The following is an 18,186-nucleotide window of genomic DNA, read 5'->3' on the forward strand; positions in this document are numbered from 1 at the left end:
GGGGCCGATGGCCCCGACCAGTCCTGTCTGCGAACCAGGAACAGCCACTGGGGGTAGTAGGTAATGGAGAGAGAACACCTAGAGGTTATTTTGAAGAGAGGGGTGTCTGAATTGCTTTCTCTGCGAATGCCAGCACTAAATACATCGCGTATGTCCTATCTTATATCACACCGCTATTTGACGTCTCACATATCCCCCACTTCAGTATGCAGTTTTACGATCACCTTAACGGTCAATTGAAGCAGTCGTATACTGAATGGTATCTTTCAGTGGGCTGTTGGTAGTCTATTTGATGATGACAGTGATCAAGCCTCTCGGTGTTGATCGTTAGTGTGTCTCGTATGCCGTGGGTCACTGTGAACTCCTTCAGAAGATACATGTTTAATCACAATACTTTTTCCATTTTCGTTGAAAGCCTCAGTAATTCCACAATTAAAAGGTTTTAGAAGTCAAAATAATTGAAAGAGAAGTGAAAGCAAGACCCCATATCTCTCAACGATGGTCACAAGTTCAAAATTTGACGGAGCCAACGACAAAAGCCAAGCTTCAACGGGTTGACGGGTTGAGTACCCGCGCCCGCGACCTGACGTTTTCCACAGTCTGAACAGGCAGACCACACACAGTTCAGACAGCCCAACATCAAGCAAGGCTAGCAAAAAAAAAAAAAAAAAAAAAAAAAAAAAACTTAATGATTCTAGGGATAAAGAAGTAAACGCTCTTTGGTGATTCAACGTTGGGTCATTCACGCTTGAGATTATCAAAACAGGAATCAAAGATTGAATAGCTCCCAGTGTCTCAATATAGAACACCGTAGGTTTGACAGTGTGCCAACACGTTTCTTAACCGTTTCAACTTCACTCATTCTCAGCACAATTTTAACACGTCTCTCGGTGGGCATCTAAAAGTATGTCGGTGCAAATACTTCAACAGGCCTCATTTAGGATAGGCACCGTGTCCAACGTTTGCTACCTAGCAGAGCACGTACGTGATAGGATGATCCGAGAAGTCAATAAGTACGTCCTCTACCCCCGGCAATTTGCTCTACAATTCTATCATTTGGCTACGCAGAGAGCAAGCCGTGCGTTTGCTGTACCTGATAAGTTCTTCTCTTGGACTCCTACTGGAATTTGCACTGACATCAATAGATACATCGGGGACCTGAATCAGGACCCGTGAGGATGTGATTACCACCCTATACCACTGCTACCCATAACAGCCGATCAAAGAGAAAAAAAAGCTTGGTTAGCGTATGTTCTTTGCGAACATCTCTCTCCGCCGTAGCAACCGACTGGGCTCATCTATTGTCCCGCCCCTGGATCTATCCCAGATGCAAAAGGGCGACTTTTCACATAGGTAGGTGGATCTCAGCGCGACCCTATCCGAAACTAGACTAACTACAAAAACTATACGAAACAATCAGATCCGTGCATTTCGTCCAATATACACAGCGTAAAGCCACGGAGCCCTTTCCCGTGTGTTGTGAGTCATGGAATACCTCTCCGGTCTACAAGCTAATGACGGGCAGGAAACCGTTGACAGCGCACCAGAGATAGTAGAACCAGCGGCGCCGTCAGTGCTCCGCGCAAAACCGACTTACACAATATTTCTGGCCCTGTCGATTGAAAGAGGCCTATGCAGTATGTCCTATATTAAATATTGCAACCCAAGGCCGCGGGCCAACAACAGGACGCATAAGCTCGAGAAGTTCGTTCTCCACAATAAAGTGAGTGGAATATCGCGCCTGCTGCTGCATCAGGTCCGATGATTTGTGCTGAGTCTGTGCCACAGCACTAACACTATCGACTTCTCCCTGCCGTTATAGCAGCAACCCATCACGAACCGCGAAAACTCTTGTGGCGAGTAAACTATAAACTATTCCCGCAGAGTCAGATTAGACCAAGGGTGGTGCATCCAGCACAGCTTCCTCGAAGCAACAACCGAAGAGTGCGACGAATCTTGATGCAACGTGGCATGAATGGTGCCCAGATTGCCGAAGAGAATTGGAAGAGATATAGTTGGTAAGCTGGTATGATCACAATCCTAATTGATCATCTGTCTCAAGCGTACACTCGCGGGATTCTTCATGTACAGGTAAGGTACAACACCTCATCCAACTGGATCAATCTTTGCTGACTCGGATCGCACAACAGGAGAACACCCTCATATTCCTATCACTCGAGTCGAATGCGAAGCGAGCAAGATTGCATGCTGTCTATAGCTTCCACACGACTACTGGTGGCATCGAAGATGAGTCGCCTGTGGATACAAATTGTCTACCTCGGCCCTTTGTCCCAGTGGATTTTGTGCATCAAGTCATGCGTCGATGTGCCTGCCTAGTGCAAGACCAACGCCTCAATGAGCACATACCACTGTCTGCGTCTCAGCATTCGAACACCCTCAATGGATAGCCTCCTTATGGCTTGGATTTCTGGGCCTCCATTGGGTGATCCTTTTTCCCTTGGGATGGGATCTGGTGTCTTTCCGAGCTTGGGAATCAGAAAACCACGGATTAATGTTGATGTTTCTATCTTATAAAGTGAGCCGTAACTTCGCAGGCGGCCAGTTTATCAGTCCAAGTCCGCGTACAAGGGAAAGTAGGGCAAAACTCCCGTCGTTTTGAGCCTCATAAGTTAACATTGTCATCTCAGCTACCGATCGAAACGACAAGACCGTCTTATCTTGAGGCACAGCCGAACTTATGAGAGCTTACGACCCATGAACCAGCGTCTGATACAGTCACACCTGTTCCTCCGCATTGCTGAACTGTTCGACGTCTTACAGCGAGCAGAAACGAACCAACCGGAGAAACAGGAAGTTGCACCACGAGGGGCTGTCAGAAGTGTTTTAATATCTCCTATTCGACAGATGGTTGCTGGTTTTAATTCCTAGGCACTCGTGTTTCTACCATCTGCCGTGGATGTCACTACAGTCGATTAGATGTCTCACGGGCTTATGTGTGTTGTATAGTCTAATATGCTGGTTTGCGCTGACATAACAGGGGGTACTTAAGTGTTAATATCACGGTGCCTATTGTTTACTTGTGGGTAACATATAACAGCAGATACCAACCGTCCGTGTAGGCGAAATACATCTTTTAGGATAACGAGTATATAATGGGTTCGGTTGTGGCTTCTCTATAAGGAGAGAGAACCTCCGATGAGCAACTTCAATTGGGCAGGGCTGAACTAGGATCTTGGACTCAAAACATGATAGGCATTTAATCTCGGAGGCAAGAGACACTGATGGATCTTCCTGGTGTCAAGACAGAGCGTGACACACCAAAAAGAAAAATTATTCTCAACCAAGATGGCGGAGACTTTTTTACTAAACCTTTCCGTTTCGAGAGATGCTGCAATTCACCCATTCTGATAGTAAAGAACAGCTTTTCCTGCAGAGAACTAGATATGACATAGGACGACCCTGTTCATACTCTCAATTCTGGCGTAGAGCCGATTATACACAGGGTCAAAGAAACAAAGGGTAGTTTTGGCTTTCAACGCCTGAACCAATAAACACCAGCATCACATACCTGCTTTAACTAAAGCCCACTGTAATTTACATATCGGTTTGATGTTCCATATGCTATCCATACTGTTCAGAGGCTATCCTGGAGTGTCGATAGACGCTTTGATGTTGTGCCACTTTCTGAATATATTATCAGGATCATACTTCTTCTTCAGCCCCCTAAGTCGTGCGAGGTTATGTCCAAAAATTTCCTCATTGGGCAAATCATTCCCTGCGATCTTGTTAGTTGAGATACTTTTTTGTGCCAGATGCGTCAAAATACCCGCATAGTTCGCATATACTCCTGTTCCGTGCCTGGTTATGTTATAATCGGGGCGGACTCGGATTCCTGCCCGTGTTCCAATCCGGCTCATCAGATCCGTCTGCAGCGAGTGTATTTTCTTGTCCAGATGAGAGTCGTGCCATCTAAATAGAGAACTGACATTATAATAAGGACCACGACTGGCAAACGCGGTGGCATCGTTATGAATCTTGGCGACCTGTGTATTTGGCAGAAGCTCAAAAAGTAATACGCTGTCCCTGGCCAGCGGAAAATCCCTCAAGATGCCGTCGAACTCGTGGTATATCGATACGACAAAATTAGGATCTAGAGGGAGAGTGATATTTGATCCTCGCAAGCTTTTCCGAGGACCCACTATTTCATCGACAGGAAACGTAATATCAAATCCCTCAAGGCTTCTGCGGCGCGACATTGTATCCATCGCGTTCAACATTCCGTTCAGACTATCGTAAGGAAGCATTTGTGTCTCGTTCACCATCGGGTCCAGTGAAAGCACCGGGGAAAAGAATTGTTCTGCATCAGTTTGATTCCCATTATAGAAGACAACCACCAAGATGGAGCGCTCGCCCATTGAGAGCGACGAGGTGAACCCAAACCAGAAGCCCTGCATACCATCGGTGAGAGTCTCAAATTGGTTCACAAAATCAACAATCCTGGGTAGTTTGTCCGCCGAGAAAAGAAGAGTCCCAGCAAATACAGGGTGGTTCTGTTGATGGGCTTGGAAACTCATCTCAATAGCCACTCCAAAACTCTGACCGGCACCTCTAATAGCCCAAAAGAGGTCCGAATGTTGCTCTTCTGAAGCGGTGACCACGCTGCCATCAGCAAGGATCATCTTCGCCGAGAGCAAATTGTCAATCGCCAGGCCATACTGGCCAGTCAACCATCCATAACCTCCTCCCAATGTTGCTCCTGCTGCCCCAATGTGGTTCAGTGTACTTCCGACAACTGCTAGCCTGTGCTGGGCTGCTGCAACGTCGATATCCTCCCACAGAGCCCCGCCTTGGGCAGTGAGTACTTGCGATACCGGATCCACGTGGACCCTTCGTAGATAGAAAAGGTCCAAGACGATACCTCCACGGGTCGTGGAGGCTCCGCTGGTGGAGTAGCCCCCGCCTCTGACTGCGAAGGGAATTTGATGGCATGCGGCAAAGCGGACGACTGCAGCTGCTTCGCCGGCGGATGTGACCCGAACTACGGCACCCTAAAAAGTATCAGTGATTGCATTTCAGTATCATTTTGGTAACGACAACTCACAACTTGTTCATCACAAGAATCACTCCATTGTTTAATGCCGTCACCGTATCCGTCACTTCCCCACGTCAAGATTTCGGCGGCCGTTCCTTCCAGTTCCTTTCTTAACCTCAGGATAGTAGATAATGGTAAGAAGGGCATAACGAAGATTGATCTGCATTTAATTATGGTAGACCGAACTGCTTGTTAGTCTCGTTGCGCGGGAGTGAGGTATATCAGATGATTTCGGAATGACGTGAGTGGCAAAAAGACCATCCCATGGTTCGTTCCCAGCCGTTGGTTAAGGAGGCGATATGACACTGAGGTTACAGTTTCTATGTGATGTGATGACAAAAATCGGAAATCAACCGTTCTCTGCTTGAAAATACATTTTCATTTTCATTTGTTTATTGAATTTCTTCATTTTTTTATTTTTTTCTGTTTTCCTGGCGAGTTCCTTTTGGAGTCGAAGCATAAATACTGCTTGAACTGGGCCCTATGACCTTTGCACCCTGCCCTTGTTATCCAACAATAATACCTCATTGAAAAATTCGCTGTGCTATTTAATTAAGAGACTGGTAGTTGATTAACTAGGCCTTTATGATTTTTATCAAATTAACAGGTCCTTGAATCCGGTAAGGGGGCTTATTGTACGTGGGTTATGATTGTGTATGACTGTTGCTCAAGAGTTCCGTGGGATGGCTGACAAATGACGTAGCGATGACAGGTTTTTCATGAAGGCATAAATGGAACTGACAATTTCAGGTAGTTCCTCAAGGCTCTGGATTACTTAAATAACCTATTTGCATCGCCAGAAGGTTTGATCCATGACGTTCCAGCCAGGTCCAACAAGTATTTTGGTTGATCTCAGGATTAATCCAATTTCTGTCGGCCCTGACTTGTCGCTGGCAGTGAAGAGACATGCGGTTTCTAAAGAGCGACCATTATTTTCCCCTACGTGATGGACACCAAGAACTTTGTGCTCTTCTATATGTTTTTCTCTGGTTGTATTAATATTGGCCATCGAGATTTTTCTTTCTTTCCTCGTGTATATGATTCAGTTCAATAGGGATAGTCCCTGTCTGTTTTCAATGGCCCAGTTTCGCTCAACATGTCAAATGATATGTTCTATTCGGGATTGTTGCGGAGAGCCCCCCCCTTGCGTCGGGTCCACGATATTCCGTGCTTATGATCGCACACAGATATCGCTCGTATATCCTCTCCTTCGAAAGGAATATCGCCTTTTCGAGGGGAGTTGCGCTCTCTTCGCAACGGTTTTCTTCCCGCCCACCGCAGAACCCCTCATTATGTACTAAGTATGCTTCCGCATAGTTTTGCTTCCTCCTAAGAATATACGGAGTGCTACGGGCCCGCCTGCAGCCCTCACGACGCTGTAGCCTTTTGCCAAGGAGACCTACACCACCATGTTCAGACTGCAGGTGCCCCGTATGGGCCAAAAATATCTCACTCGTCTCCATTTGTAGCAGTGTAGCAATGGTTGGAATAGATAATGTCAATAACTTGAATTCAATTTTAGCCGACCTTCAATGGTTAAGGCTTACTATCAGGATTAGACTATACATATACTACTGAGTCGTGACTGCGCAGACTGACAGCAATACAATGATCATACATATACTACAAGAAAAAACAGAACCCTGAAATTTCTCTAACACGGACGCAGGTATTAGATCCCATATATCAAGATAGCAGGTCTGGTCTCGGTCGTTTGTCCCTCCCAATACACGCAACATTCTACCTTTAGACACGAACATCGTCGCCAACCCTTCGCTCATTGATTCCACGGTAAGCAAAGTTGGACCCAATATATCCAAACAACAGGCCTCGTTCTTGATCGTTCTCCCTATAAATTGGGTTGCATGCAACTTCGCTTTGGGAACGGCCGTCCCCACAAACTTTCCCTCATATATTCCAGTGTTTCGCTTCAATACCATTACAGACTAACGCAATTTTCATATGTTTCAGCCGCCTCCACACGAAAGCTTTATTTCTCGACATACAGTTGCAGGTTATCGGCCTCATTTGAGAACAAATTCCTGCCTGGACAATAATTCGACTTACGAACGCCTCGACCGTTACCATTTTGTGGGTACAGTACAGTGTAACTGAACTCGAACCACTAACATCACTTTAGTGTATATAAGTCGGAATGTCAGGCCTTTTAGAAAACTCTCAGCCCAGGATAGCAATCGTTATTCGGGATGTAGCCTACCTAGCCGATTACCTTGAGTATGAATTTGGTTATCAGGAAGTACCGGTATCAGGCTCTGCCATCTGTGATTCTATTATAGTCAAATTGGAAAGATACTGTAAGATTATCTAAAGAATATCACGGGCTTAGCATTCTCGAAGGAGATTCATTGTTGTGATATGAGGCTGGTTCAGATCGGGAACGAAGCCGCACCATCGGAATTAGTTCACGAGAGATCTATACGAAGTATCTAATTGATTGTAATTTATGATCAATTTGATCTTCTCAAAATATATATAGCCTCACGTATTCCATTTGAAATAACAACAATCAATCCATACCTCTGAACTACAACAAGACTGACGATTGTTTTTGGACTCTGGAGGAAAAGCCTCAACCTTGACTAGGACATTATGTTCGGCTAATTGAGAGTGGACCAGGATGCCCAAGAATGCATCTTGTTTAGGATAATATGAAGTGTATTACTTTTGTGTAAATCTTTCCTGTGAATGCTCCACAGTTTATAATTGATCAAAGACAACGGTTTTACTCTGGGCCCTATACATAGAACCTGTATCAGTTAGATTAGCGCTGGCAGACTCTTCAGCCGATGAATAAAAGAGCACGGAGAACTTTTTGCCAGACAAACATGAGACGAAAGGCAGAATGGATGGGAGTAAAGAGACCGTTTTCGGCAGATACAATCCGCACCACCTAAACACAAACAAATTGAATTCAATTCACTTAGCTATCTACAAGCAAATCAAAAACATCCAAGAGAAGACTTTGCTTTGCTTTCGGCGGTGACTTTGGGAGCCCCATTAATTGGTAGACTGCGGTCTGAGCTCCCCGTACACTGTATTCCAAGTTGAAGGTTGGGTCGTGTGGAATCTCAGCAAATATACCAACAAGTGCAATGTTGGTAGTTTCGGGCGGTATGACCTCTGGTCGATTCTTTGGATACCTAGGCAATAATGCTGAAGTTGCCAAGGGGAAAAAACAAGGAATGGTAATCGACTTGGGAAGGAGATTCTTGATCGGAAAATTCAGGTGGGAGAGCAACTCGATCATGATATCCCTTCCAGCGCATTTGGTCATTGGTTTGTCAACAAAATTCCCAATCTTCTCAGGCCGCAGCCCATATCCCCAGATGACATGAGTATTTGGCGGCTGAGTCGAACATACTGGCTGGTGAGGAATACTGATACTAAGTAGCCAGTTGCTATCGGGGAACGAAAGAAGCGCACCAGACCCAGGAACATCATGGGTCAGCACGCGATAGAGACGCATAAACTCTGAGCCATGCAGTGTTACAGTGAATGTAACTAGTGTAGACTCTTGAGGGTGCGAATTGAAATTTAAAGGAACACCAAACTTGGTAGACTTCTGCGCGAGATGGATCCATAGTGACCAGTCCTCATAGTTGAAATCATTTGGAACAGAAGGCTGAAGGGGGGGATCCAAGTTGCTTCCCACCTGGTGGCCTGAGTGGGGTGACCCAATAGTGACAATCGCAACATCATTGGGATTCAGAATGACAATTCGTTCTCTCTCATTTTGGCGGATAACGATACCAGTAACAGTGGTTGGTTCACTTGAATTGTCGTCCATGTCAAATCGAATATCGATAACTTTTGCATTAAAATTAAAATTAACACCTTTCGATCTGAGGTATGTCGAAATTGGCAAGATGATAGATTCGTATAGATTAAACCGAGTGCGATCCAATGTCCTGACATCATTGAGTGAATGAATATTGGGAAGATGTTTGCGAAGACATCTTTGGAATTCGATGACACTGTGCGAAGGTCGCAAGGAAAATCTACCAGTGAGCGTGAGTCAGTGAATGGAGGTTGTTCATCATAACCCAGCAAACTCACGTAGTGGACCATAAGACCCAGAAGTCAGTAGCGAAAAAGTCATTACCGAAGAAGTGCTGGATCTGATTATGTCCTAACAAATTTTCGCTTTCCACCAGGACTTTGAGGAGCTGAAGCCGATTATACGGCCCGATCGAGAGGTGAGCACCACCGGATCGCTCACACTTTCCTTCTTTGTTTCTCAAAAAACGAGTCTGGGCTTTCATTCCAAGCGAGAATCTTTCACTCAATTCAAAATCTCCGACTGCGTCCAATAGAGATTTACCTGAAACTCGAGCACTCGGGACCAGAGACAACAAATTCTCTACCGATTCATCATTGAAGTATGGTAAACATCCGGGGTGCAGGACGAAGCCGTGATTGGCATCTCCAGAGCTCCTGATTCCTCCTCCTGTCTCGCCATGGTGGCTAAGAATATTTATGTTGCATCCTGGTAACCCCGCATCGTGAATAAGATGAACGGCAGCAGTAAGTGAAGCGATGCCACTGCCAACCAGCCATGCTTGCGTACTTTCAGAGTCACGAACAGGTGAACTTTTAGCATTCATTGTATTTTTGCTGTGATGGTCCTAGGAGGATTGAATAAAAACAATATGACTGGTATATCACGGCACAATTTAAAATGCCCACTCCCCGCCCCATGCTTACTCAATACAGCTGTACTGCTCCCTCGATTACATCACAATGAACAGTTAGTACCAAGCCATAGGTAAATCAAAATCTACTAAACTTGTGGGAGTGGCATGACATGAAGGTGGTGACATCAGCAAGCGACCTGGATTGCCGAAGCCGAAAGCTGAGCCGCTCAGTGGATGAATCCGAATTCAAACCAACCCGAATTCAAGCCCCCGCTTGATGTTGCGGCAACCAGGGGCTGAGTTAGCGACATGACTGTAGTCAACCACGGGATAGGTATATCAACATGGAGAGGGAACATGGTAGCTCGGGTCTCTAATTTGGGCTTTTCACCGAATGGAGCAGGAAGTGGCGAAATTTGTATTTATAATTGTTGTAACGTAAATACACCACTGCGTAACAGGGCGAAAAGACAGTACAATGATATTCAAAGTAGGAACCCCTAACCCCCTAGTCCTGATTAGAAGGGACTAGACCGCTCTATACTTGCCCTTATTCAAGTAAATATCTCGAATTTTCAATTCTATCCATAGGCGGCTGACATTCCATCGGCTCAAACTCAAATTTCCGAATATCCAACGTCCCAAGCCAACTAGGGGATTGATATCGATCCCAGATGAAGTAGTGGCTTATCCCTCTGTTCACTTACTGGGTAATTAGGTAATGGCTGGAAGATGCTTGAGAATACTCGCGATCGAAAGTATAGCCGGAGCTGTCCGTGATGTCCAGGCCTAGTTAATGGATGGACCCATATTTGGTCGCACTATCTGTACTTTGTTGGTAGGCGAGTGATGACGTATTCTCCTAGATCTGAGTTAACTTACAGGATTATTTATGTAAAGGCCATGACCAGAGTCATCAGGTCACCTTTTTATTCCCTGACAGCCTGTAGCAAGATTTCAGGAAATTAGTATATGTTAGCTTTCCACACAGGACCATATTTATGAAAGGCGTATTATGAAAGATGTCCTCACATCCATGTCTTATCGTTGTCTCGAATCGTTTACCCATTAAAATCAAGAAGCTAGAGAGCGGAAGTTACGAATGCTCTCAATCAACTGGCGCAGCGGCCTAACGAAATCGATGCCCTTCCGTTGGTTTGGATGGCCAGGGCTTGGGATACCTCGGGAGGACGAGGAGCTTGTAACTCAGAAGGTGGCCGAATACAATGTGCTACCCATATTCCTGGATAGTGATTTGGCTGACAAGTACTACAACGGATTTTCAAGTCAGTTTCCACTTTTTCCCTGGTTTATATGAGCAGATCGTCAGCTGCTAGACGATTGCGACTGCATAAACTATATAGATGCTTGTGTTGACATTTTATGCATAGATTCCACTTTGTGGCCACTCTTTCATTACCAACTACATGAAATGAGTCGTATTGAAAAGGCTGCCTGGGATGCCTACTATGACGTTAACCTCTTTTTCGCCAAAGTAATCATTCCACAGCTTCATGACGGGGATTCCATCTGGATTCACGATTACCACTTGATGCTCCTTCCGCAGTTCCTTCGCGAAGGTACACGACAGTCAGGTGTTGAAGTCAAAATCGGATTCTTCCTACATACCCCTTTCCCAAGTAGTGAAGTCTATAGAATCCTACCGATGAGGAAACAGATCCTCACAGGCTTGTTACATTGCGATCTTGTTGGGTTTCACACCACCAGTTACGCAAGGCATTTCCTGAACAGTTGCTCTGAAATCTTGTGCGTTGCCGCTGCATCCACCAACGTAATCCATTTTCGCTGATGTTCAGTTATTTTTATCAGGGAAACTCCTACTTGCGCGGGCTACGTGCAGTTTCACGAAGCGAGTGTAACTGTGGATGCCTTCCCAATCGGTATTCAACCTGAGCGCTTCGCAGAAACACTCCAAAAAGGAAACGTCCAAGATCGAATCCGGATGCTTTCACAGAGATACCAAGGGGCGAGATTGATAGTCAGTGTCGACCGTTTGGACTATATCAAAGGCGTGCCACAGAAACTGCGCGCGTTGGAAACCTTCTTGAGTCGCTATCCTGAATGGGTTGGGAAGCTCGTTTTGATGCAAGTTGCTGTGCCAACGAGAGAAGATGTTAGAGAGTATCAGAGTCTCCAGACAGAAGTCAATGAACTAGTAGGCAGGTTAAATGGAAACTATGGTTAGTTCGTTTGAGTTCCTGGAGCCCGAGGGAATGTGAAGTGCGCTGATCTGTCTCAAGGCTCAATTGAATTTTCGCCAGTCAACTTTCTATACAGTTCACTTGATTTCGAGGAGATCGTGGCACTCTATGCCGTCTCAGATGTCTGCCTAGTCTCATCTACACGTGACGGTATGAATTTGGTGTCATTGGAATATATTGCATCCCAACGTTTGAAACACGGATGCCTAGTACTATCTGAATTTGCTGGTGCGGCGGAGGTCCTCGACGGAAGTATTATCTTTAATCCATGGGATATTGACGAATCTGTTGATGCTATTCATATAGCACTTACTATGGGAGAGAAAGAAAGAGCCGAAAACTATAAGAGGCTAGAAGAGTATGTAATGCGAAACACTAGGTGAGTGTTATGCTTTTCTGTATTCTGGATATTAGCTGACCCAAGCACTATTCTAACACAATAACTAGTGCAAATTGGGGCAAAAGGTTTACAGATTGCCTCAAGAAAGCATGAAAAACATAGGTGGTAAGTGGTAGATGAACCAGAGAGAGTGAGCATTGTGCTTTGAGGAGAGGAAGGAATAATCTGGGTCAGTTACTACTGATATTCTTATCATTAAAGGTAGCGAATTGTCTCAGCTGGAACTTCCTTGGTGCGAGACTTTTATACTTTCAATTTAATATGTACATACCTATATCTGGGTTTGAACCCCATAGCCGAGGTTGAACTGACGCCAGAGCAGCCGACCGTTCTCATTCTCACCTGATCCCTTTATTGGCCCCTTCCATAGCGCTAATCAATATGTAATAGATATCAGTGGAGGTTCTTGTAGAAATAGCAACCACGTATCTCGCCTAGCTCAGAGCCATGTTTATAGAAGTTGACACGGCGCGTCGTTGATGTGTTGACCTCTGGTAACTGTGCCGCGGATGTTGAAACGATGGTGACACTGAAAAAATCGACCTTGGCATAATTGATCATTGAGAGCGAAATTGCGGTGCCAACAAAAGCAAAATAATGTCAATGGTGAAATGATTAATACACTGCATAACCTGAGGGCCAGTCTTTTGGGGCCTCACAATACTCAAGGGTGATCGAAGCTGTGCCAGCGACAAAGCAGGCCGCAGCACTATAAATATTCCATGTAGATCTCTTTTGCCACCTGAACAAGCCACTCTCGAAACATTCCCTAGTCAGCCCTGGTCACCCCTGGGCAAAAAATATAATAAGTTTCTCCCCCGCTTCACCAGGATATACATTAGAATTTATGATGCGCCTACATCCACATACATTTTATCTGTTATGGACTAAGCCTGAACTCTCATATGTACCTATGACCGAACTGACGCCTGCTGCTCCGCCTCTGGCTTGTCTATTCTCGATGAAAAACAACGCCTATGGTAGGTAATAGTAGCTGTCAGTCACTTGAATCGATGCTGGTGTGAAAGATACTTTGGATCAGCCCTGTTTCGGCTGTTCCCTCACGAACCCAATCGACGTACCTTGCCAAGGCTTGGAAATCCAATACAGGCTGCGAGAATAGTGCGTTATGAAGTGCCTCCTTGTACTACAGTACCTACAAAGCCTTGATGATGTCAAGCTACCAATCCAGCGAGCAATCGACTCTGCAGGTGAGGTCCAACGAAATCAGACAGACACAAGCTGGGGGTATCCGGTTGGCACATAATGCATTCTGATATGTGGGGCCTATAGTGATTGCATTCTATGCGGTATCGACACAGTTCCCCTTATATCGACGATAATGCAGCTAGGGTTCCGAAAGGAATAAAGGAATGCGAATATACGACATATTCATATTCGCACTCCGCGAATATGAATATATGAATTTTTTATTCGCGCGAATAAACGCCGTATTCATATTCGCATTCATATTATTCATATCGTGAAATTTCTCCGCATTAATACTTTGTCCGGTAAAGCGGTTATCGTATTACCGAAATGCGCTTAGATGTCGATTTCACAATGCCATCACTTCATCAGCAACGCTGGACTGTGAATCTCCGTTGCGAATATATGTTGGAAGGTACAACCCGCTCATATAGGATTTGACCGGTATGATGTGCCGTAGTTGATCTTTTTGAGATATGATACTCATTCATAAGTGCCTATTCATAGAAACTTGACACGACCACAAAGATCCGTGAAGATTATATATATCTAACAGTGCAATTGCGAACCAACTTGGGCAATGAATTGAATAGATCTGCTCATTCTCCCGGTTCAAGTTCAATCCATTTCAAACTCCGTCCATAAAGTAGTCCTGAGAAATGGCACGTGAAAAACGCGTTTGCCTCACGAGCCAGAGCCTCAGATGACCCTGGCTGCATTTTGTTTACGTTCAAAATCATCGATATCGCGTTGCAGAAAACACAAAGGAGACCTATCAACTTTCCACGTCAAGAAGGGCATATAAAGCGCGAACATGATGGGCTTGTCAACAATCATCCTATCCTCAAGCCCCCTGTCAGTTTCTAACCCCAGCCCAGATAGCTCAAGGTATGTTATGCATCACCGTCGATACCACTTTGATATACTGATACCAGGAAATAGTAGCATGGCATCTTCACCCAATCCGTCCATGCGGAGGACGCGCGGTCTTCCACGTCGGGACTATAATGCTCTACACAATGGCTTGGTTTCTTCGCCTTCAGAGCAATCTGAGGAATCTACCTGTGAAAGACACCCTTACTCTCCTGAGCTCTCCCCATCTAGGGACCCAGAAGACACACCTCACTCGAAGCGATCTTACTCTTTGCTTAGCTCCTCGCCCTCCCCGCTTGATCCTGCGTTTTCGGAGAGCAGGAGCAATACGAGTAGTCCACACCCGTATAAAAGACGAAAACCCAAGTCGTATTCTAGTTGGACCATTGAGCACTTTTGGACCACAGATCTGGATAACACTTGGTGTCGGCAGGGTGGCCCACCGAAAAAAGACCGACTGCTTATTTGCAAGCATTGCAGCTGGTCCTCCAGAGATTCAGCACGCTACGGTTCCACTTCGAATTTATTGGTGCATCTCCAGACCAAGCATCGTATCAAGTCTGGGCCGGACTCCATCTTCTTACCCGCGGTCGAAGGAAGCCTCGACCGGTTCTTGGCGTCACCGAGAAAGAAGGCTAGCGTTGAAGAAATGCTAGTCCAATGGGTCATTCAAACAAGACAGCCTTTCACAGTGGTGGAGCAGCCGGCTTTCAGGGCACTTATCGAAGCAACAGGGACTACTTTGCCCATCAAAACCGCTGATACTCTCTTTAACCGAATTAAGGAGGAATTCCACTCGGGTAGGGCTTACGTGAAAAATGAACTTGCCAGGAGTAGCCGGACACTCGCATTATCTCTTGACGTGTGGACGTCAGAAAATCAGATTGCGATAATGGGTATCATTGGTCATTGGATATCCCCTGATTTTGAAAAGCGAGAAGAGCTCCTTGAGTTCACCGAAATTAATGGACCCCATTCTGGAGAGAACCTTGCGGAAGTTGTACTGAAGATGCTCGACGAGCTAGACATCGCGCCTAAGCTCCTGACCATCACGGGGGACAATGCGGGCAATAACGGGACACTCTGCGATAGCCTGCATGACCAGCTCCTCAAGAAGTATGATAATGACGATGACCGCTTTCGCATCAGGCCTCTGATGCGGTTCCGTGGACGACAGAGCTTTATTCCTTGCCTTGCCCATGTCCTCAATCTAATTTGCAAAGATGTATTAGCTTCTTTAAAGGCTGGTTCAGCTCGAGAAGCGAAGGCGATACTGGACGATATGGCCATTCATACTAGCCCAGCATTCAACTCTCTTCACAGCACGAAAGGAGCAATTATGAAAATCCGATTGCTGACGCTATGGATCGCCCGTAGCCCACGGCGCCGCCAAGAATGGAAAGAAGTATCACCAAGCAAAAAAGTCAGTTATGACGTTGACACCCGATGGAACTCAACATATCTCATGATTCAAGATGCCCTTCGGCTACAAACTGAGCTGGGGCAGTTCGTGCGGATACATCCAGAAGTTCAGGCCCTCCAGCTTATCGATGACGAATGGTCGACACTTCAGCAAGTAGCCAAGATTCTGAAGCCGTTCTGGGACCACACAAACTCGGTTTCAAAGGCATGCCCAACAATTGTGGAAAGCCTACCGATTTACTGGAGCTTGGATGACTTGTTAAATGACGTTCGAAATGCGGAGGGAGATTTTGAAGATGTGAACATTGAAATTCGCGATGCGGTGGAAAGAGGGATTCGGAAGATGAACAAGTTCGCTAGAAAAATGGACGACAACCTTCTTTATTATGTGGCTTCCGTGCTAGATCCGCGCATCAAGTCGTCTTTGATTTTGTCTCAAATGAGCGAGCAAGATTCAGGGCTTATTGTCTCTCAAGTGCGGGAATTTCTAAAAAAAAAGAATACCCTCCAGAGCCATTCGTGTCGCGTGAAGTTGACCATCTACGTCCACCTGGGATGTCAGAAACAATGTGGAAGACTCTGCGCAAAGTCCAGCCATCCAAAGAGGTCTCTTTGTCGGATATTGATAAATATTTGGATTCCCCGCCGGTCAACTGGTCCCATCATATGATCGGCGATGCAGACGCAGAATGGGTCTTAAAGTGGTGGAAGGCTAACGCGTTTAATTTCCCACTGATGGCAAAAGCCGCTCGCGATTATCTACCCATCCCTTCAGCAGAGGTCGGGATTGAACGCGAGTTCAGCAATGCTCGAGATGTTTTGGGCCTCCGAAGGCACCGTCTGACGCGGAGACTATGCGATGGCTGATGTTATTAAGAGGAAAGTCTCAGTCATAGATTTTCAGAGGTGCATGCATGTAAATTGAGTGGTTTAGAAGTAAAGTTTCGTATGCAATTTTTATGGACCAGAGTATAGGAGCAGCTTGGTTAATGTATTGGGATGTAATGAAATGAATGGTTATGTATGGTATCTTATTATATGAATAAATATGAATTATTCATATATTCATGAATATTGCGAATATGAATAGAGGGCTTATTCATATTCATATTATTCAATTCATATTATTCATATTCGCAAATATTCATGACTATTCATGAATAATCATATTCCTTTCGGATCCCTACGCCTAACCGTGTTTCTTGGGGTCACAAGGGATTGTATCCACGGCATAGCAAGCAACCAGACCACCACCAGAGCGCCGACTAGTTTCAACCCTTGAATGGTCGCTCGAGAATGATGGGTTACAAATGAGACGAACTCGGCTACGTAGGGCACAAAAACATGGAAAACTCAAACAACGTCACCATCGCCCCCTTCGTCCCCCAGGGCCAACCTCACTTGAAACTTCTTCCTCACACTCTTCTGTCTTCTGTCTGCGGAGCCAATGCTTGAAATGTCCGATGTAGATTCTGAATCTGTGTCTGCAGATTTTCGAGTCGGTGCTGCAAAGACAAGGTTATCGTCTCCGTGCAGTAGCGATAGGCTCGCTGTGCTAGCCGTAATTGTAGCCTTCGGTGCTATAATCTCTCAAGGTCCCGCTGGCCAAGAGTATACTGTCTGAGTTCTCTTAAACCCATCTCCAGAAACGGGTACCTTAGTAATACGCTTCGGTATTCGTTCCGCAGACGAAACATTTACACTGATCATGTTATTACTCTTGGATCGCTGCATGTTTACTCTAGGCGGATGCTGGTACTCTGCGCAGTGGTGGTGGCGAGATTTTGGTCGCTGTCGTGAGAGTTAATTAACTTAGTTGATGGTGCTCATCTGACTAATCCATCTGCCCCATATGATCTGACGTTTAGTGGCGAAACCCACCACTATACGCGGTATTCGGCTGATAAATCAATGATCACTCATCCGGGCAGATAGGCCGAAAAACTAGCGTCGATCTGTTTTATTCCCGGTTCCTTATTACTATGCCAGCTTGTTACTAGACCAGCACGCAGCACGGTTTTGATCACTCATCAAAAGAACCACCTTTATAAGCGATTCTAAGGAGCCATCGAGAATTATTACGAGACTGATGGGGCCGCGGGCCTGTTTTACAAGTTTGCTCTCTGATACCACCCCTTCAGAAACTTACCAGACACACACCACCGCCACTCTCACGGAGGAAAGTGTCAGGATAAGGAATTGATGTACTGGCTAGTACTGAACATGTCCAATAGAATCATATGATTGATTGATTAAAGATGAGAGTGGTTGAACACTCGTGAGAGTCTGTATCATCTAGTTTCGGTGTGTTACGACACCATACTCCGAGTCTACACCGAATACCACACGAAT

The 18,186-nt window shown here is 45.5% G+C and overlaps 4 protein-coding genes across 4 annotated transcripts; 2 read left to right on the forward strand and 2 right to left on the reverse strand.

Moving 5' to 3' along the window:
• Positions 1-3,602: 3,602 nt before the first annotated feature.
• N7509_006485 (FAD-binding oxidoreductase) lies at positions 3,603-5,200 on the reverse strand (the record flags this gene model as incomplete). The annotated part of the gene is made up of 2 exons (XM_056631122.1): positions 3,603-5,009; positions 5,063-5,200. 2 exons carry the CDS (start codon positions 5,198-5,200, stop codon positions 3,603-3,605), a joined length of 1,545 nt encoding a protein of 514 aa, XP_056488383.1.
• Positions 5,201-7,994: 2,794 nt separating this feature from the next.
• On the reverse strand, positions 7,995-9,678 carry N7509_006486 (oleate hydratase; the record flags this gene model as incomplete). Its single annotated transcript, XM_056631123.1, has 2 exons — positions 7,995-9,072; positions 9,131-9,678. The coding sequence occupies 2 exons, from the start codon at positions 9,676-9,678 to the stop codon at positions 7,995-7,997; spliced, it is 1,626 nt and encodes a 541-aa protein (XP_056488384.1).
• Positions 9,679-11,140: 1,462 nt separating this feature from the next.
• On the forward strand, positions 11,141-12,423 carry N7509_006487 (trehalose-6-phosphate synthase; the record flags this gene model as incomplete). Its single annotated transcript, XM_056631124.1, has 5 exons — positions 11,141-11,475; positions 11,539-11,909; positions 11,970-12,080; positions 12,141-12,309; positions 12,378-12,423. 5 exons carry the CDS (start codon positions 11,141-11,143, stop codon positions 12,421-12,423), a joined length of 1,032 nt encoding a protein of 343 aa, XP_056488385.1.
• A 2,086-nt stretch (positions 12,424-14,509) lies between these two features.
• Positions 14,510-16,701, forward strand: N7509_006488 (uncharacterized protein; the record flags this gene model as incomplete). Its single annotated transcript, XM_056631125.1, has 2 exons — positions 14,510-16,254; positions 16,311-16,701. The coding sequence occupies 2 exons, from the start codon at positions 14,510-14,512 to the stop codon at positions 16,699-16,701; spliced, it is 2,136 nt and encodes a 711-aa protein (XP_056488386.1).
• Between the last annotated feature and the right edge of the window lie 1,485 nt (positions 16,702-18,186).

Source organism: Penicillium cosmopolitanum, assembly GCF_028827165.1.
Source record: "Penicillium cosmopolitanum strain IBT 29677 chromosome Unknown utg000007l:1.0-333516.0:1.0-333752.0, whole genome shotgun sequence".
In the NCBI taxonomy this organism is placed as follows: Eukaryota; Fungi; Ascomycota; class Eurotiomycetes; order Eurotiales; family Aspergillaceae; genus Penicillium; species Penicillium cosmopolitanum.